Source organism: Stegostoma tigrinum, chromosome 19 (genome assembly GCF_030684315.1).
Source record: "Stegostoma tigrinum isolate sSteTig4 chromosome 19, sSteTig4.hap1, whole genome shotgun sequence".
NCBI classification, from domain to species: Eukaryota; Metazoa; Chordata; class Chondrichthyes; order Orectolobiformes; family Stegostomatidae; genus Stegostoma; species Stegostoma tigrinum.
Window position 1 is genome coordinate 47,478,528 of NC_081372.1, and position 21,405 is coordinate 47,499,932.

The 21,405-nt window shown below is 38.1% G+C and overlaps 1 protein-coding gene across 1 annotated transcript in view; it reads left to right on the forward strand.

Moving 5' to 3' along the window:
• Positions 1-21,405, forward strand: part of LOC125461437 (protein-glutamine gamma-glutamyltransferase 2-like) — a 44,024-nt gene that overhangs the window by 19,374 nt on the left and 3,245 nt on the right. Inside the window, exons 5-12 of the mRNA XM_048550219.2 lie at positions 6,974-7,102; positions 7,945-8,122; positions 9,107-9,242; positions 10,336-10,439; positions 11,137-11,379; positions 13,470-13,739; positions 16,883-17,043; positions 18,989-19,125. Coding sequence (XP_048406176.1) covers positions 6,974-7,102; positions 7,945-8,122; positions 9,107-9,242; positions 10,336-10,439; positions 11,137-11,379; positions 13,470-13,739; positions 16,883-17,043; positions 18,989-19,125 — 1,358 coding nt within the window. The remainder of the gene's footprint in view (positions 1-6,973; positions 7,103-7,944; positions 8,123-9,106; positions 9,243-10,335; positions 10,440-11,136; positions 11,380-13,469; positions 13,740-16,882; positions 17,044-18,988; positions 19,126-21,405) is intronic.

The following is a 21,405-nucleotide window of genomic DNA, read 5'->3' on the forward strand; positions in this document are numbered from 1 at the left end:
GCTTTTGTGCTCCTGAGATGCTGCTTGGCCTGCTGTGTTCGTCCAGCCTCACATTTTATTATCTTGGAATCTCCAGCATCTGCAGTTCCCATTATCTAAGATTCTGATGATATATTGTTCCAATAAATACAAGCCCCACTACTACAAAATTTTAAATAAACACAGACTTCAGCCAGATGACATATCTTCTGTCATGCTCTGTGCCTTCCCTGTTGAATGGCCTATCAGGAACGCCTTCTCAGTCAACTTTTCTGTCTAATAGCTAGTTCTGCCATATGTATTTTTGATTTAGATAGTGCTTTCTCTAAAACTTGGAGAAGACTGTGAGAGCTAATGATTCTGTCTTGAGAGCTGAGAGCTATTAACTCTGGCAGATGGTAGTTAATTCTCCTGATTTTTCCAATTTCCCGTTCCTTTTATACCCTTGATGACATCTCAATTTCTTGCAGCAAGATTGTCCCTTTGTTATCAAAACCATCAGATTTAAATTTACTTGTTTTTTTGGTTTCTAAGTGCCTGATTCAAATTGTTGGCTAAAATCAAGACTTCATAACAAAACAAAATTACTGCTTAGCCTACTAAGATGATGGCTTTTTGATTCAAATGTTTCAATCACACTCTCTGTGCACCTGAAGCCCAAAGCTGCTGCCCACAGGCATTCTGTTTAAATCTCTAAGCAAAGAAAAACCATGTTTTAGGGACTACACACTGCTTTCCCCCGGCATTTATAAACGCCAATATTTTACAAACACCAAATTCCAACGTCTTGTCTCCCAGTCCACAAATACAGTGCCCAATTTCACAATACCTCCCTGCTAAAGGAGAGATCTTTATGAAATTATGAAAAAACCGGCTTTATTTTTATTTGAAACCTTAACTCCATTACACTATTACATCCACAGCTCATTAATCTAGTTACAATTTCATACTAATTCTACATTCATATAACATTGAATTTGTTTCTATCTTATAAAAACATTTTTCCTTTAAACCTGTGTCAATGCATCCACAATAATGCTTTCACAACCTGCAACATGTACAATCTGTAAATTAATAACTTGTAACGTAAGACTCCAAAGAAATAATCTGGTGTTCCTGTCCTTAAATCTTCCCAGAAATGGCAAAGGATTGTGATCAATATACATACCCATCTCTGATGCATTGTTTACAATGCAATTGTCGTAAGGCCATTACCAAACTCAATAACTATTTTTCAATGATGGATATTGAGGTTTTTTTTTGAAAACTAGTTGATTTGACTTTCCACAATCATCCTCCTGTAACAACACAGCTTCAACTCCTACATCACTTACATTGATGGCGGAATTAAATGGTTTCAAGAGATTTGGCATGGATAGAACTGGTGCAGTAGATAACACTGCTTTTAAATTCTCAAATACCGCCGAGCATTGTTCTGTCCACCAAAATTTTATGTTCGTTTTTAACAAATCTGTCAACAGCATCGCCACATTTCTAAAGTTTGGTACGAATTTCCTGTAGAACTTGGTCAATCCCAAAAATCGTAGTGCTTCCTTCTTTGAGGGTGGTTTTGGAAATTACTTGATGGCCTTAATCTTCACTTCCTCAGTGTCATCCGTCCATGTCCAATGTTGTGTCCTAAGAATATTACTTCTGCCTTCATGAATTCTGTTCTTGCCAAGTTTATGACCAACTTTGCCTCCTGTAATCTCTCAAAGAACTCTGCCAAATGCTCTGTGTGATCTTTCCACGAAGGCTAAAAATCACTATGTCATCTGTATAGACAGCACAATTAGTCAATCTGGCAGCAGCTCTGTTCATAGGTCTTTGAAAAGTGGTTGGTACATTTTTCATTCTAAAGGGCATGGCTTTACATTGATACAGTCCATTTGAGGTTACGAAAACAGAAACCTCTTTTGCTTTCTCTGACAAAGGCACATGCCAGTAACAATGAAGTAATTCCAACTTTGTGATGTAAATGGCTTGCCCTACTTTTTCCATACAATCCTTCAGCCTAGGAATTGGGTATGAGCCAGATTTGGTCACAGCATTGACGTTCCAATAATCTATGCAAAATTGTTGAGTGCCATCAGATTTGGGAACCAAACACAATCGGCAAACTCCATTTGATTTGACTCAGTTCCATGGTGTCATCTTGGAGAATCACTTCTTTTTCCTTCTAAACCTGCACTACTTTGTGAGGATTAAGACTGTAGGGGTGTGATTTTATTGGAACAGCATTCCCTTTTTCAACTTTATGTATTATGGTGTCAGTTTTCCCCATCATACTGCTACATATGTCCTCATAGCACTGCAACAGATCTTTCAATTCAGTTCCCTGTTCCTGGAACAGATGGCTCACTATCCTATCCCATTCATTAAGGACTTCTTCGTTATTCAACTTATTCAGAAGAAAATCAAAATCCAAGTCATCTGGATTTGATTCCTCACTCTGAGTGGCATTAACTAATACCTGTTTCTCTGGTTCCCTTCCCCTATCATAGTAATGTTTCAGCATGTCCACATGACATACCCAATAATTTTTACCCCCTATCTGGCATCTTTACCAGATAATTCACCTGACTTAACTTCTTCACAATCTGATAAGGACCACTAAACCTTGCTTTGAAGCATCTCCTACTATTGGTAACTGTACCAATACGTTATCTCCACGGGCAAACATACAAATTTTGGATTACGTATCAGCTTCTGTCATGGAGAATGATCAGGAGATGTAGAGAGCTCTTCAAGAAAATAAGCCTTTATTTGCAAACAAAGGCTGTGACAATCAGTAAGTGGTTTTCCGATCGTCCCCGATCCTCGGGGCTTGTTATCTTTTATAACTTTTCATTTATCATGCTCTTTCTCAGGTTGTCAGCATAACCAATTGTGTTAATTAGCGTTATCTCTCCAAACTATTCATCTGTTGAATCATCTCTGCTACAATTGTTTCTCAACTTATTAGACTATGATTATTTTCTGCCGCAATGGTCTCCCACTCCGCACCTAATTAGTGTTATCGTGGCTTTCAAAATTTGAGATTACATATCACATGATGTTACTATCCTAATCACACTGTGCTCTCATTGTTCCAGTATACCTAGTACCATCTAATACCACCTAATCTATTACATTATGTCATTATGGCCCTCAGCCTGTTCACCTTTATGTCATGTTATTTGACTTAACTAATCTACTCTTACTGTCTTCCATTCATATATACTTAATTTGTTCTACTTAACTTGTTCTATGTAGCCCTATGTCAATTATCTTACTGCTTTGTATGTTCCATTTTATTTTCCATACTTCTTGATTTATTATGTGCTGTGCCAATTTCAAAATTTGTCTAGCTAATTCACCTACACTGTTTATTCTTTCTCCTGCCTCAGATACATAATTCAACTATGAGATCTCTGGATTCAGGCCTATCAACTTTTCTTTAATTAATTTTAAAGGCCCTCCTACTTTGTGTCAAAATATCAATTCAAATGGAGTAAACTGAGTTGAGTCATTTGGAACATCTCTAACAGAAAATATTTTAAAAATGGATGTCTTTATCCCTATTATTTGTGTAATCCTGACAATAAGCCCTCAGCATTGTCTTTAGGGTCTGATGTCACCTTTCCAATGCTCCCTGGGACTCAGGGTGGTACGTACTTGATTTAAAGTATTAGGTGCCTAAAATATCCATGGCCTCCTTAAGTAGTTTTGCAGTAAAATTTGATCCTTGGCCTGACTGAATTTCCCTGTGTAGTCCTGAATGGCTGAAGAAAGGAAGCAACTCCTCCATAACATTTTTTGCCTTGACATTCCATAATGGAATTACCTCCAGAAGCCTGGTATACACATGCATTATAGTTAGTAAATATTGGTTCCCACCTTTGGTTTTAGTGACTAGGCTGTGCACTGTCCTGCAATTCCATGACATCTCTTGGGATTGCCTCCACTGCCTCAATTAATCTCACTGGTTTATCCTCTTTTACCACATCCTTCTTCCCAGTGCCTTTTCTAATCCACCAGCACTGTGACTGTGTGTCCCACCTTCATTATGGTGAAAACACCTGACGTTTTTCATCACTTTTCCACCCGTTGAGTTTCTTTTTTCACTAGTGGCAAACTTTCCAGTATAATCTAAATTTTGTTTTTCATTGAAGAATCTCCATCTTTCCCAATTTCTATCCCTCACAGAATGAAATTGCTGATGGAAGCTAGATTTCTTGTTGTTTTATTTTTCGTTTCCTCAACATAGGTTCTTATCACTTCTGGAAGTGTGCTTTTAACCTTCTCCAGCAAATAACATCTCTAAGATTCTCATATGCCTTTTCTATCTTTAATGCTCTCACCTATTTATCAAAGTTGCTCAGTTTAATTCTTTCAAACTTCATATACGCCTGACCTGGTTCCTTCCTTATATTTCTGAACCATTGTCTATATATTTCTGGTATCAATTGTTGACAGTCAAGGTAGCCTGTTTTACTGCTTCATATTCTCTTGACACCTTCTCTGACGGCACTACAAATTCCTCACTAGCCCCGCCGACCAACTTGATCTGAATTAACATTACCCACATAGTCTCTGACCAGTTCATCTGTTTAGACAATTTCTCAAAGGAAATGGAAAAAGGGTTCTACTTTTTTTTCATCAAATTTTGGTAATGTTTGGACATTTTCTATATATCCCCACTGGGCCTTTAGCTATGATGAGTTTGTTCATCATCACTTTCCTCGTCACGAAGCCCACCTTCAACCTTCAGCTTCATCCTTGTAAATTAACTTTCCTATCTTATAGTCAACTTTCAAAGTTCAAACTCCGTCTCTTTTTTTTCTTCATGTCCAAGCTGCTTCATATTTTTCAACTTGAACATTCTTTCCTGTTGTTTCTTTTCTGCCCTGGCTCTTCTTTATGACAGGTCGGCACAACATCGAGGGCCGAAGGGCCTGTACTGTGCTGTAATGTTCTACGTTCTATGTTCTATGTTCTTTTCCTTTCTTTATCTTCAAACTTCAGTTATCTAATTTGGAATTTAATTTTGTCTAACTCCACTGCACTTAACTGTTTCTCTGATATACCTAATTGCTTGACCAACTCGGTTTTAAATTCAGCTTTCCTTTTATCCCCAGCTAAACCCAATTCTAGCGTGTCTGTAAGTCCTAAAAGTGTTTTCTAAAAACTTACTTTGCAAATTTGAGAAGCATCTTCAAGCCCCAGAACGTCTTTAGCAATATTAACAGCCTTTCCCTAATTTTGATCCAACCAAAAAACAAGCAACCAAGTTTACACAGATTTTCCACTTGTCACTGATATTTTTATTTTCAGAAAAGATCTAGGACACTGGTCTCCACGTATGTTTAAAGCTGATGGGACTTTTCTTAACCTAAATCTGGTCAAAGCTGCCAAGATCGCTCCAGATCTGTCCAAACTGGTCCAAATCCATCCAAATCCTGATCTGGATCTGCTCCAACCTGCCCATATCCCAGACCCAAATTGGCCAGATTCAGGACAAACCCCCAATCTGTTATAAGGCAGAAGTTGACCCCCTTCTGATAACTAAAACTGAAATACCCGAAGAGGAGCACCTTGCCGTATAATCTGTTAAAAGGGATTGCGAAAAGTGATGTAAATTACTTCTCAGCAACTTCTAGCAGTTAAATAAAGCAAGTCCTAGCCACTCACTTTAGAGTCAACAAACAACTATTAATTTGTCTAACTCTAACTATGAGCAAATTAACTAGACTATTAACAAACCAAATAAACCCTTCTAACTATTACCTATTCCCAAATAAAACAAGATTCTGATGGTATGCTGTTCCTATAAATAGAAGTCCCACAACTACAAAATTTTAAAAAATCACAGACTTCAGTCTCTCGAAATTTTAGCCAGAAAGTACATCTTCCGGAATGATCTGTGCCTTCTCTGCTAAATGGTCTGTCAGGAATGCCTTTTTGGTCGAATTCTTCTGTTAGAATTATTAGCTAATTGTGCCATTAGTACCTTTGATTTAGATGGTGCTTTCTCTGAAATTTAGAAGACTGTCAGAGCTAACAATTCTCTCTTAAGAGCTGTTAATTCTGGCAGATAGCTGTTAATTCTCTCAATTTTCCAACTACCCACTCCTTTTATAGCCTTGATTACATCTCAAGTTCTTTCAACAGGGTTGACTTCATGCTGTCAAAACCATCATATTTAAATTTACTTGGTTTTTGGTCTCTAAGTGCCTGATTCAAATTGATTGGCTAAAATCAAAACATGATGTCTTGATAAACTGCAGCTTAGCTTGCGAACTATTTGGCTTTTAGATACAAATATTTTAATTTGAGAACTCTCTGTGCACTTGCAAACCCACAAGCTGCTGCCCACAGACATTCTGTATAAGTCGCTAAGCATAAAACAAGCGCATCACATTCAAAGGGACCATGCACTGCTTTCATCTCAGGCATTTTATAAACACCAATATTTTACAAACACCAAATTGAAATGTCCTGCTTCCGAGTCCACAAGTACTTTACCCAACTTTGTAGAATAATCAAACAGTTTAATTCAATAAACATGGGCACAAAACATTGATCCATGGTGCAGAGATACTTATATGAATTAAGCACTACAGTGGGCCGAGGATTGTAGGATTTTGTTGAAGAAATCAAACCAGAATGTAGTGCACTACGAAGTCTGAAAGTAGGTGAGATGAGGTATTTTGAGAAATTGTATTTAAAAGCTGAAGTTCAAAAGTTTGAATAGAGGAGAAATGTTTGCGAGTAATGAGGTGTTTGATGATTCTGAGACTCTCCGAAAGAATAGACCACTTCAAGTGATCTAAATTTGCTTATTGAGGCAGCAAAGTGAAACATAGTCAAAGTCAGTTCATATATTATTGCTTAATATAGAAAAGAAATGTACAATTAAGTGGAATATTGTTGAGTGAGAGAAACCTGAGGACTGAATTTCATCAATGGCTTCTAATACAATTTGCCAATTGATTTATGTGTATAATTACAGTTTGAAGAAGATATTTTGGACATCTGCCTCACATTATTGAACAAAACACCCACTTACAAGAAAAATGCAAATAACGCCCTTCGAAAAAGAGGTTTTGCAGTTCATATTGCTAGAATTGTATCTGCCATGGTAAGTGTTTGAACAGATCTTGACAGGGGTAAATGGTAAAAATACAGCTGTCAACATTCACAGAAATTGATATAGATCAAAGGGTGAGAAGCTTTCCCTTTGCCCAAATTTTCTGTTTCTTAAGCTGGTTTAATTAGTTCTCCAAATATGAGCAACTAAGATGTTAGAGAGAATTCTATTGATGGCCATTGCTGCTATCATGATTTGATGTTGTCTCCAATCGGGAAATTTTAATGGATGCAGCAATGCTCATGTTAATGCATATAACATAAGGAACTAGACATTTATATTGAAGAAGCCAATGAATGTTTATTACAACCAGTTGTTGTATGAAAACATTACATCCACAAGCTCATCTGTGTTTGGGCAATCACTAAAATGTCAGATTACAGTGGAGAGCTTTCAGTAGTACAAACTAAGACGAGATGGCGTCATAACATAGTGACAATGTCACAATCTTATCTCTTGAAGTTATACTGGCATATTATGTCTCTTAAAGGAATACTGACATACTGGCTATGGGACATAATGCAGTAGTTTAGAATGTTCCAAAGGGTTTCACAACCAATAAAATATTTTGGTATGTAAACGTGCAACCAACCTGCGCACAGTAAAACTCCCCCCAATCTCTCAGCAATTGAAATGCAATGTGGAGTCAATCTTGATCCCACAATTTATTGCAAAAGGCTGAACCAATAAGTGTTATTACCAGACAAAGAAGAGTTTTACGGGCAATCTGTGTAAATGGTTGCAAACTATTGAATATCATTGATTTTATCAGTTAATTTGTCTTTGTAAATATACAGTAATAACAATAAAAATTACCAATGTTATCCTTTCAGGTGAATTGCAATGATGACAGAGGAATACTTCTCGGCAGATGGAGCCCTCCATATATTGATGGAGTGTACCCTGGAAAATGGAATGGAAGTGTTGCTATTCTTCGTAAATGGTTTAAAAGCGGCTACCAAGCAGTTCGCTATGGGCAGTGCTGGGTATTTGCAGCAGTCACCTGCACAGGTAGACAAGGACAATGCATGCTCTACCTCAAAAACAAGATTTACAATTTAAGTTCAATGGTGAATGGTGATATGTACATAGATATTTTGAAATATATTTATACACAGAAGATTTGTAGGAAATATATTAATAGTGGAAGAAGGTTTTGGCCTGGAACGTCCTTCGATTCTCCTGACTTGACAATCATGAGAAACATCATGAGAAACTGCAAGATCATCATTGCAACACTTACATTACTTCTCCAGGATCTTTGCTAATCTTTTGTTGAAGTAATTACAGTTCAGATGAACCCACAAGAAACTCCAGATTTTATTTTAAGGACATGAAATTTCCATTGAATGTTCACTGACACAAAATTGGCTAAAGTGCTGTTGTAGGAAAAACAGGTTCTATTTCAGACTGAAAATCAACAAAAAAACTCTCAAGAAATGCTGGCCTTTGTATCAAAAGAAATAGGAAAATTAAGTTGTCCCTCAGCTGGTCAAATCAAGCCTAAATTGGTCTACCTCCGTGGTGCTTGGAACCTGATGAATAAATTATGAGGAAGGATTAAAAGGTTATGGGCAAGAGTTCTTATTGGCAACATCAAATCCAGCCCAATGCCAATGTCAGAATGGAAAAGACCCTGGTAGAATTAATTCACCAATCAGTGATTTTGCAATAAGGAATGATATTTAATCTTTTACATTAATTGTTGTTATTCGTACCGATGTTATTATGCATTGTGTAGGAGTCAGAAAAGCTCTAACAATTAGACTTATACTGCATGTTAATTTGCTAGCCAGAATCACACTTCTTGCATTAACAGTAAAGTTTACATTGAGAAATGTATTTTTTATATCTATTTACATCTACATTTTGAACACACCGACACAATCTGCATCCAAGTGTAAGATGGTCAAATCAGTTGTGAATGTAACAGGATAGTTAATTTAGCACTATTGAAAATGATGATGTAAATTAATTACCTTTTTCATTCTTTAGTTTTGAGATGCTTGGGAATTCCTACTCGTGTGGTCACAAACTTTGATTCTGCTCATGATACTAATGCAAACTTAACCATTGATGAATACTATACTGTAGGAGGAGAATCTATGCGATCATCCAGTGATAGCATTTGGTGAGTTGAAGACCAAATGCATACTAAAGCTGCATTGTATCTTATTAACAAATGGAAGCTGCATAAAATAACTTTGGCATTATAGTCAAACTTGGTGTGGAGAAAACTTTATGGCATCAATCACTAGGGCTAATGGAAGCAGAAGTGAATGAATAATTGTAATACGAAAACAAAAGTTTGACTGTCCATATTTAAATAGGGATGCAGCAGTCAACATTTCACATGGATTAATGAACAATTAGAAAAGTTTAATTATTGTGCTCTGACAGTTGAGCAGACACGAAAGAGATTCTTAATTTTCATTTAATAAGCTTGTTAAAGGTGATTCATTTGTATCCTCCCATGTTGTGGGGCTGTCCATTTAGCCACCTATTTACACGAGCTTTATCATTCATGGCCCATTAACCTTAGGGTTTTTGCTAAAGTAAGTGTTAATATAAGCAGTGTAGATCAGGGGAAAAAAAAATGAATTTGACAGAAATGTTTTTCATGCTTTCCTGACAGTGCATGCCTCATCACACATGAAGTAGTTATTTGGAATATTTAGTAACCAATTTATTAATTCAATGTTAATTGCAAAAAAACACATTTCTGGATACTGAACATCATTTTCTTTGGGAGTTGGACATTAATTAGTCCCTGATATTGAGCAATGATCAAAGATTTTGAATTTGGCAAGTAAGGGCTAAAATTATAATAGCCATTTTAGAAACGAATAAGTAGTCCTAATCATAACTCTCAACGTATAACAAATGTTGCCAAACTGGAGAGAGGAAGTCTCAACTTATGCATCAGATCTTCAAATTTTTACGTTAATTGTTTTTGCAGTAGAAGCTTTCTGTTGCTGGTTAATAATAATAAATAATTTCTGGAAATACATTCTCATTGTTTTGGGTAGGTGTTTTCTAGAGTGGGTCAATATACGCAATAAAAAGTCATAATCTGTAAATTATTATTGGTTAGGTTTTCTCGGAGACTGTCAGTATTTGGTGTTCAGAATCTGTCAGCATTTATGCTGTTTCCTTGGATAGAATGGATAGATTTTGTGAGAGTTTCAGCAATATAATGTCTTACATTTTTGTTTTGGCTTTAGGAATTTCCATGTGTGGAACGAAAGCTGGATGGCACGATATGACCTGTATCCAGGTTATGATGGATGGCAGGTAGTGGATGCAACACCACAGGAGGAAAGTGATGGTAAAGAACCAAAATACGATTCGGGAACATAGTGTGGATTATGAATGAAAATTCAACACTTTAGGGATATAGGAACAAGGGCTGACCATTCTGGCCATGAAGTCCATTCTGCCAATTGATTAGGTTGTGTCTGATCCAAATCATAATTCTATCTACCTGCCTTGATTCCATAGTCATCAATATTCTTACATAACAAAAACTTAGCAATTTCAGCTGCAAAAATGTTTTGGGGAAGATTAGCATGAATTTTGTGTGAAGAGGTATTTTCTTACATCAAAATGTTCTAGATCAAATTATGACTCTTTTTGTACTCATTCCAGAAAAATGTATTTTTTTCTCTGTCCTCTCAATTCGTCTAATTATTTTAATCTGAATTAGATTGCCCATTAATCTTCTATATAATGAGAGCAGAAGCCTCATCTATATAACGTGCTCATTTCTTAGCACTTTACCCTCATTTAGGAATAAAATGCAGAGATTATGAATTTTTGGTACCAAAGAATAATTGAATTGCAGCATTCTTGTTAAGCTGCAAAGTAATGAAAATTATTGAAATCCTTATTAAAGTGACAGCTCTATGTTCATTGGAAATGCACCTAATGTGAATGTGCATGTGATAAATATCCTGTTTAAGTTCCATGTGCAGACCATAAAAACCTTTTAAAATTCTTGTTATTTTTCTATAATTGACTTTTAGGAATTTACTGCTGCGGACCAGCTCCAGTAAAGGCAATCAAAGAAGGAGAGGTTGATATGAAATATGATTCCCCATTTGTTTTTGCTGAAGTAAATGCACATTGTGTTGATTGGTTGGTTTTTGATGATGGAGAGGAAATGAAAATAGATGTTGAAGAATCACGCGTGGGTCACAATATAAGTACAAAAGCATGTGGTTCTGACGTACGTGAGGACATCACCAGCAATTACAAATATCCTGATGGTAAGAATTAAAGCAAATTACAAAAGGAAAATTTTGTTAAAGCTCTAATTGTATTTAAGACTGTTGTTTGCAAAATAAGTTGGTGTACAAGAGCACTTTGTGTGAAACAGTTGGTAACTGAATCCAGAATCAGAAAATTAGGAGCATTTTAAAAGCTTGGAAGGGTGATCAAAACTAGATCAAGAGCAGCAAAATAAAATATGTAAGTAAACTAACAAGAAATATAAAGGATATGTATTTGATGGGGGAGTAGCAAACCACAGAGACATTAGATTTTTTTGTTTGCCTTTTCAATTAAAGTTACAGAAAATATGTCAGAAATAGCAGGAAGTCATGGATCTAATGAGAATAAAGAAATCAATATTTGTAACAAAAACTGGCAAAGTTAGCAGGAGTATATATCAAGGAGTCCCTGCACCTGATGGTCAACATGTTGCTACTCTAAAAGAAGTAGCTGTAGAGATTTGAAACTGTATTAGTTTTGATTTTACAGAATTCTCTATGTTCAGATGATTGTTTGTGTGCAGTTTGCACGTTCTCCCATACCTGTATGGGTTTCCTCTGGATGCTTCGGTTTCCTCCCACAGTCCAAACTTGCGCAGGTTGAGTAGTTTGGCCATGCTAAATTGCCCATAGCGTGCAAGGATGTGTAGACTAGGAGGATTAGCCATGGGAAATGCAGGGTTACAAGAATGGGGTGGGGGTATTGGATCTAGTGATGCTCTTCGGAGCATTAGCGTGGGCTCAAAGGGCTGAATGACTTGCTTCCACACTATAGGCATTCTGTGAATTTCCCTAAATTTCATCTGCCTCACATTTTTTCCATACATTTAACTTGTCTAAATACCTCCTTTGACTGGTGTCATTGCCATTGCTTGTCTTCACATGTACTTCTGTGTCATCCTCAACCTAAAGGGGAATTTTCACTAAGTTAAGACAAAACTGGTTGTTGCACAAGGTTAGGACACATGAAGGAGTATGTATATATGATTTTACTATGGTTACAAACTATTAAATTCATTTAAAACAGGACACTAAGCGGGATGGTAGTTATTTGTGATGTAAATTATGATAAGAAGCTGGTCTATGTGCATGGTCCATGTAGTAAAGAATTCACTTTTAAATCAGTAGTCTAATTTGTCAATGGCACTGCCTATAAAACTGTCAGAAAAAATGTTGTCAATAGACTACATCATAAAAATAGGCAAACTTGTTTGGTACTGGACAAGTTGAATGAGTGGGCTAATGGCAGATGAAGTGTAACATGAGGTTTTCCACTTTGGTAGCAAAAACAGGAAGGCAGGTTATTATTTAATTGGTGATAGGTTTGGAAAAACAGACATGCAATGAGACCCGAGGGTCTTTGTACAGCAGCAACTGAAATTAGGCATGCAGGTGCAGTAATTGTTGAAGACGGCAAATGTTATGTTTGCCTTCATAGAGAGAGGATTCGAGTACAGCAGCAGGATTGCCCTGCTGCAATTCTATACAGCTTTGAAGAGACAACATGTGGAGTATTGTGAGTAGTTTTGGTCTCCTTATCTAAAGAAGGATGTTTTGGCTAAAGAGGAATGCAAGAAAGGTTTACCAGACTGATTTCTGGGATGGCAGGGCTGATATATGAGGACAGATTTGATCGTTTAGGACTATATTCATCGAGATTTAGAAGAATGAGGGGTCATCTCGTAGACACCTATAAAGTTCTAACAGGACTAGACCAGGTAAGCACAGGAAGGATGTTTCTGATGATTGGAGACTTCAGAAGCAGTGGTCACTGTTTAAGAATACAGTGTGTTTGGAGCTGAGATAAGGAAAAGTTTCTCCCTCCACACAGCTAGTCTGTGGAGGTCTTTGCCCCCAGTAGTGGTTGAGTGTAAAACATTGACATTTTCAAGAAAGCGTTCAACATAATTTTTAGAGCTGAAGGGATCAAAAGTAACAAAGTGGAAAGAGGCTACTGATTTGGAACATCAGCCATGTTGGTGCAGCAGGCTTGAAAGGCTTAATGTCCAGCTCCTGTATCTGTTTTTATGTTTTTTTTTCAGTTTTATATTCTCTCATTTACAAGAGGATTTTTTTAAAACTCTAAGGCTCCCTGGAAGAGGCAGAAGTTTTTGAAAAAGCTAACAGAACACAAAATCTCCCAATGCCAGTCAAGACATTGGGTTTGTCTATGACCACTGAGATGCCCGCTTACAATGGCAAACCAGTTGCTGTTTCCATGGTTGTTTCCAACAAGACAGCAGAGGAAAAGTCCTGCAACCTCCGATTTTGGGCAAAGAAAAGAAGCTACAATGGAATAACAGAGAAGAGATGTTTCAAGAAGCATAAACAGGAGATCACTATTGGCCCCAATAAAGGTGATGAAAGAACTGTTGTCTTCAAACTTAAACATTAGTAGTAGTTATATGGCAGGACTGATGAATGTTTACCGATTTGGATCAATTATTAAATAGTCATATGCATTAATTTAAGTCCCACTTCAGGGTTTCTGCGTAGTTCTGAGGGCGTTCTGTATTTTCAGAAACACTGTCCGTTAGATGAATTGTGACATTGAAGTATTGTCTGCCTGTTCAAGGCACTTATTAAAGATATTTACAGAACAGTAGGTAGTTCTAGTTCTACATTAGTTATCATTCAACTCAAGCAACTCTTTCAAATTATGTTAACTAGTTATCTATTTCAGCACCAAGCACGACTCCATATTATGAGCAGACTAACTTTTATACTCATGTGCACAGCATGTATAACTACAGATTATGCAACAAAAACCAAAGTTGCTGGAAAAGCTCAGCAGGTCTGGCAGCTTCAATGAAGAGGAATCGCAGTTAATGTTTCAGGTCCAGTGACCCCTCCTCAGAACTTTGCAAAATACTTAGTTTGTGCAAAATGGTTTAAGATGATTCTTCTGAATGGCAATTTTTTAATCTATAATTTTTCAAAGATATACAACTCTGTTAAAATAATAAACTGTGATAAAGCAACAGCATATAGATGTTAGCATCTAAGTTAGTTTCTATTGTTGCCGATTACAATTTCTGTTGAGAATTGTTTAAATCTGTAGTGATCTTAATAAATTGAGGATCAAATGCATATAGTAAATCAAAATACCACAAAATCTGAAAATCTGGAAGTGCTTAGCTTGTCAGGCAGTCTGTACAAACAGGCAAAAAAGGATTTATAAACCAAATTTGCAAAGCATGGTAATTGTCCAGGTAATTCCCAAGCCCTGACTTTATACCTCTACTGCATCCCTCACACAAAACTCCTCTTAGTTTAAATGCGCTGAGGAATAATTACGATCTTGTTGTAATATCCTTGGGGAGGAGCCAGGTTTTTGTTGAGTTGATAACTGATTATGAGGTGTGAGGAGTAGATGACATGAAAATTCAGGCCTATGTTTCAGGTCAAAGATCTTCCATCAGAACTGATGAAAAGTCATCAGCCTGCAATGTCAACTCTTGGCTGAATCTTACAGTTTTTTTTGGCTAAGGGTGAATGGCATTGAGTTTAGTGGAGTGGTTCCCATTGCACAGCCAAGCAAGCTTTTTCACTGCAGTAATTACCATTTCATCTCTTACGGTGAGTAACACATCCAACTCCCACCCCACCTTACCACACCCCATTCCCGGAGCAACTCCCCACTCATTGAAGAGTGGACCAGCATCCCTAACAGCGTTGTGCACCCAGACATGCACTGTTCATCTGAAGCTGCCCTGCATGGTTCTTGATTTTTGTCTTCTATATGCCAGACTGGAAACAATGTACAGCCCACTGTGCAGGCATGGTCTTGAAGCTCTTGCTGGAAAGGTGGTACACAGATGGGACTTCCTCTTCACCCAGGACCAGCAGTGGAGTCCATGATGCTAGAACATCCCAGTCTGGTCTGAGGTTTCTACCTGGTTCAGGGCAATGTCGGCATCTGAAGGAATGCCCAGCCTGTAGAAAGAAGGGCAATAACCTTCTCCACTCTGGCCAGGGCAAGTTCCCCCATCTTGTCCTGAGACCTTACTCTCATTGTACTACTGGTCCCCACCTCCCACCAAGGCTCCTGATCTATCGCCAATATATTTAATATGTCACCTGCTTCCGATCGTACCATAATTTGGGTCCTCACACTTTATTAGCAGAGATTTCTGACTCTGACAGCCACAAGCAGGACCTGGACTGGTATAGGGGGCTACCCTTGACTTACTATGCCAAGACCTGTTGAGTGAAGGTGATCCCCCTGAATTGGGCTGAGGCTGCTGGCAACAGTGGTAAAATTCCTGGATTTTCGTCTGCACTAAACAGCAACCCAGACAGCAGTAATATAAGCTAGGTATCTCTGGCTGAGGGGGCAATGCCCAAAAAGGAAATACAGTGCAAGACATGGATACCGAAAGCAACCAGGTAGATTCAGAGTAAGTGAGCACTGAGACCAAAGTGAGCAGCCTGGAGATACAGCCTGATTCAATCCGTGAGCTGTGTGTGTGCCCTTGAGTACAAAGTGTACTTGCTCCACCACTAGCTATCAAGAAAAATGCAGATTGATGTGCAGCATCGAATTGTGGAAGTATCCCTTAAGTGGATCTGAGATGTGGTATGAATATTGGTGTTTGTGTCCATCAGAGAGGCTTCTTGAAGCAAACAATGAATCGAAATTGCTCTGGTTTCCATGCTGAGTTTTTCCAATGGCCAGTTTGTGAGTTGAGTTCTCAGTAAGATTGCAACCTGAGATGTAATAATGACCATTAATGGGGGCATTACCTTTGCCTAGCAGAAATCTTGCCATATCACTTGAGATAAACATACAAGATGTGATGAGATGACCTTGATAGTTTTGACGCAAACATTTTTTTACCGAGAATTTGAAATGCACTGCCTGGGAGGGTAGTTGAGGTGGGAAACATTGCAACATTTAACAGTACTTGGATGAACACTTGAAATGGCTTAACTTTCCAGACTATGGGCCAAATGCTGGAATGTAGCCCTACTACATATTTAGAATAGGTTTTGCCCCCACTGACTGTGGTTAGGCACATGGTGGATGAAAAGCTGTTTCACCACATATGTCAAAAACACATGATCCTCCTAGGATTCCAGATATATAGAGTTAACGTTTTGGGTCTGGTCATCCTTCCTCAGAACCCTTCGGGTCACTGGGCCCAAAACGTTAACTCTGTTTTTTTTCTTCACAGATGCTGCCAGACCTGCTGAGCTTTTCCAGCAACTTTGTTTTTGTTCCTGATTTACAGCATCCACAGTTCTTTCAGTTTTTATTAAATTGCATTGCTGAGGGTGGATGCTTTGTAATAACTTGTCTAAAGTATTATTTCTCCTTGCAATGAGTTCCCATATTCACCAGCAATGTCAGCAAAGAGATTTGATTTGGGTAGGGTCTTTTATAATGTTAATCCATATTTTTAGTAAAGTACCATTTTTATTCATGTACTGTGATTTAATTCTTCAAAGTTTAAACACCTCAATTTTATACTTTTTTTTCCTTGTATCCTACTTTAAGATTTGGAAATCCCTTTGAAAATAGATTTCAAAGAATATGGTTCATTCCCTGACATGTACAACACGATGAAGCTGATGTCTATAGTAACTGATGTAAAGTCAAAGACCAGCGCATCTGCAATAAAAGACATTTCTCTGATCAACCCTTCCCTAAACATTAAGGTAATGGTAAAGAATGGTTCCAGCTCATTGAATCTCCACCATGGAATCCAACATTGACTGAGGAACATTTATTCAGAGTTCAATTTCTCTTTTTACCTATTACATAAGGGCAGAGTTTACTTTTGTGGATTTAGTCACAGTGGTGAGCATTATGATAACAGATCATTACTCAAGTTTGCAAAACAGGAACAGCAACTTGTATGTGTTCTTCTGTCATGAGGGCTTGTGCCTAAGCTCATGAGTTGGGTTCTTGTTCAATACAGACTGCTTAAGAGGGAGACAAAGACAAGAATTGTCTTTGACTTATGCTTTTTAGGAACTCCATTTTTTGCATATTAATACTAAATACAATTAAAAGTGTGAGCTCAAGATATACCAGGCTTTAATGTTATAGTTACATCATTAAGACTGTTTGCTACATGTGCTCTCTCTTCAAATTTTCTATATCTTCAATCTCTATTGAAACAACTCCACCCATACTCTACTATTTATGCCCAACGGGAATCAACCCTGTGACATCATTTCAGACCTTACATTACAATTACTAGAGCATTTAACATCATAAAATGACCAAACTTAATTCACAGAATTAAAAACAAAATTTGATATTTTAAGACATGGGAACAGTATTAACGATACATGACAGGGTGTCTAAAAGCTCGATCAAAGAGGGAGATTATGAGGACCATTCTAAATAAAGCAGCAATAGAAAGACAAAGCATGTTAGGGATGCAACTTCAGAGTGTATGGCCTTGGGATCCAAAGGCATAGCTGCCAGTCGTGGTGCAATTACAATTGGAGATATTGAAGTGTTCAAAATTAGATGGGTGCCATTGTCGGATGGATTAGAAAGATACATGAAGGTTTTGAAAACAGGTCTGAGAATTTTAAAATTAGAGTGTTGCTTGACCAGAAGCCAATGTCGTTCAGTGAACAGAAGGATTGTGAGGCTTGATGTGAATAAGGAAGCAAGGTGTAATAAACAGAACTTGTATGTGTTTACAGCAGGCAGTACTGCATTAGAATAGTAAATCCCATCGGTAACAAATAAGTATTTCAACAGTTGTTGAGCTAAGGAGTGGAACTAGATGAAGAACTGGATACTGTGTTTGAAGCTAGCCAAAATATTTGCCATACAAAATATATAGCTCATCACTAACATACATTGCACAATTTCTCATTGTTTATTATGGGATTAATCTGTGCTTAACATGCACAACCCCCAAAAAACCAACAATGAGCAATTTTAGACATTTTTTTTTCTCTCAGAGTCGTAGAAATTTGCAAAGCTCCCAAAAGGCTATGGAGATGAAGGGAATAGTATATGCCAGAACTGAAATAGTTTGTTGCTTGAAACCCTTAGCAAATAAACAGGAAGCAAAGCTGGGAAAACGGAGTTGAAGTGCAGACCAACCTTAAACTAGTTAAATAGCAGAACAGATCTGAGGGACTGAACATCCTTCCCCCATTCCTACTGTTCTCGCTCCTGATCAGCATTCACAACATGTATTTAGTAGTAGAAATGCTGAAAAGCAAAGCACAGTATGCTAACTAGATTCTGTAGGGCTGGGCCACTCACCTGTTACGCATCTGTTCATCCCTGAAGGCCTTAACTGCCAATGCCAAGGATGGCTGCCTTCACAGACAAGTTGCCTGAAAAGACACTAATGGCCTTGAATGGTCAATGTAGGAGGGACAACTATATTTTCTTCTTGTGAATTGCTAGTTGACCTTTGCCAGCATGTTATGTTATACTTTGGAAAATATCTGAATATAAATCCACATTGTGTAACACAGCATTTATAGGTAGGGAAGACTTCTGTTTAATTCCAAGTATTATGTCACAGATGAGATGTATGTAAAAGGCCATGTAATTATTAATCTTGCTTGTTCAAAGTGAATGAAAGATAGTTTCAGTGTATTTAAATTTGATTTATTTCATTAGGTGTTGAGTACCTCCGTTATGGTGAATAAAGCTGTGTACCTAGAGATCAGCTTTCAGAACACCATCCCTGATACTCTGAAGAACTGTGTCATGACTCTTGAAGGAGCAGGTCTGATTAAGGATGAGCTGCTAGTACCGTAAGTAAAGAATCCTTTAAAATGTATCTTCAGTGTCTGGCTTTTGATGACATTTTATTTGACCTGATAATTTTCCTTTATTGAAGGAAGGATGTAAATATGTTGGAAACAGTTCAGAAAGGGTTTTACCGGACTAATACCTGGACTAGGCATTTAGTCCTAAGCTGAAAGGTTGTACAGGTGACCTTTTGTCTGCTGGAGCTTACAAGTTGAAGAAGCAATTTGATTGAAACACATACATCTTGAGAGGTACTGAAGGGTTTGTTGTGGAGAGGATGTTTCTTCATTGGCAAAAATTAAGACATCAGCATCAAACTTGGGGGAGTTGCTCCTGTAAAATGGAGATGAGGTAGTGTGCAAGAGGATGGCCTTTCTGCCTAGATGCCAATTTTGGTTGTTCAGCCAGTATTTGAGAAAACAAAATTTTCGAAATTTATTTGGAATCTGCCTTATTTTGGTCCCATTCTTTTCTCCAAATCAGTGTGCCATGGAATTATAGCACGAGATGTATGGAATCTTGCAAACCTTTTACATGGGTTTCCTCAGATCTTCCCAAGGCTGCACCACTTACCACTTGTGCCACCATAAATTTTATTTGGGACTAGTTTGTAATAACATTAGTCATAATAATTATGATCAGAGATAATGGGAACGGCAGATGCTGGAGAATCCGAGATAACAATGTGTGGAGCTGGATGAACACAGCAGGCCAAGCAGCATCTTAGAAGCACAAAAGCTGATGTTTCGGGCCTAGACCCTTCATCAGAGCCATAATAATACTGTGTTTTCAGTGCCCTCATTGTCTCATTTAGCCACAAATAACAAAACCTGTTACATCCAGCACATTTAAAAGGTGCAGCAGGATTACTTTCAGTGCTGTTGGAGACTGCTGTCCTTTTTTTGACAGGACAGAATTTAATGAAGGTACCTAAGACTAATGCTCCTTTTAACTGTGTCACTATTCAACTTCTCGGAGGGTCTGCACATACCTTGGTCATGGTCAACTGGCGTGCGAGCACTCTGACTTCAGATTGTGGAATTCACTGTAACATCTGAACCTTGGAGATTCCATGCAGCAGCAAAAATAATTAGAGGGAACATGAGCGGAGACCTGACCAAAATCTGAGATTGTCCGAGTCAGCCTCAGAGAGGCAATGGCCTAGTGATATTGCTGTGAGACAATTAATCCAGAAACTCAGATAATATTCTGGTACCTGGGTTCAAATCCAGCCATGGATTAGAATTGAATAAATAATCTAGAATTAAGGGTCTAATGATGACCATGAAACTGTTGTCAATTGTCGGAAACACTTATCTGGCTCTCTATGTCCATTAGGGAGGGAATTCTGGGCTACATGCGACTCCAGACTCAAAGCAATGTGGTTAACTCTTAACTGCCCTCTGGACAATGAGCAATAAATGTTGACATATCCAGAGATGCCCCCATCATATAAATGAGGAAGAAATACCCTGATCTTAGGAAGACTAGACGGAATTAAATCCCTAACGGACAGCAAGAATCTGCCACGTGTAACTAAGATAACAGGGTGTAGAGCAGGATGAACACAGCAGGCCAAGCAGCATCAGAGGAGCAGGAAGGCTGATGTTTTGAGCCTAGACCCTTCCTCTGGGTCTAGGCCCGAAACGTGAGCTCTCTGATGAAGGGTCTAGGCCCGAAACGTCAGCTTTTGTGCTCCTGAGATGCTGCTTGGCCTGCTGTGTTCATCCAGCCTCACATTTTATTATCTTGGAATTCTCCAGCATCTGCAGTTCCCATTATCTCTAGGCCTGAAACGTCAGCTTTCCTGCTCCACTGACGCTGTTTGGCTTGCTGTGTTCATCCAGCTCTACATGTTGTTATCTTACCCTTGGAAGACTGTTGTTGCACTGCCAGTGTAGATCCTGATGGGGGCAGTGTTGGACCATATCTTTTGGAATTCTGACATGAGTTTGAATCCCAAACAAACGATTTTCAAAGGGAATTGGTATTGTCAAATTCCTCTTTGTTTTATCGACTTGGAAATATCAGCTAAGGTTTTCAGTAAATTTTCTTTATTAATAAAAGAAATATCAGCAATGGTGGCTCAGTGGTTCGCACTGGAGCCCCAAAGCACCAGGGACCCGGGTTCGATTCCAGCCTCGGGTAACTGTCTGTGCGGAGTTTGCACATTCTCCCTGTGCCTGCATAGGGTTCCCTCCAGGTGCTTCGGTTTCCTCCCACAGTCCAAAGCTGTGCAGGCTTGGTGGATCGGCCATGCTAAATTTCCCGCAGTGTTCAGT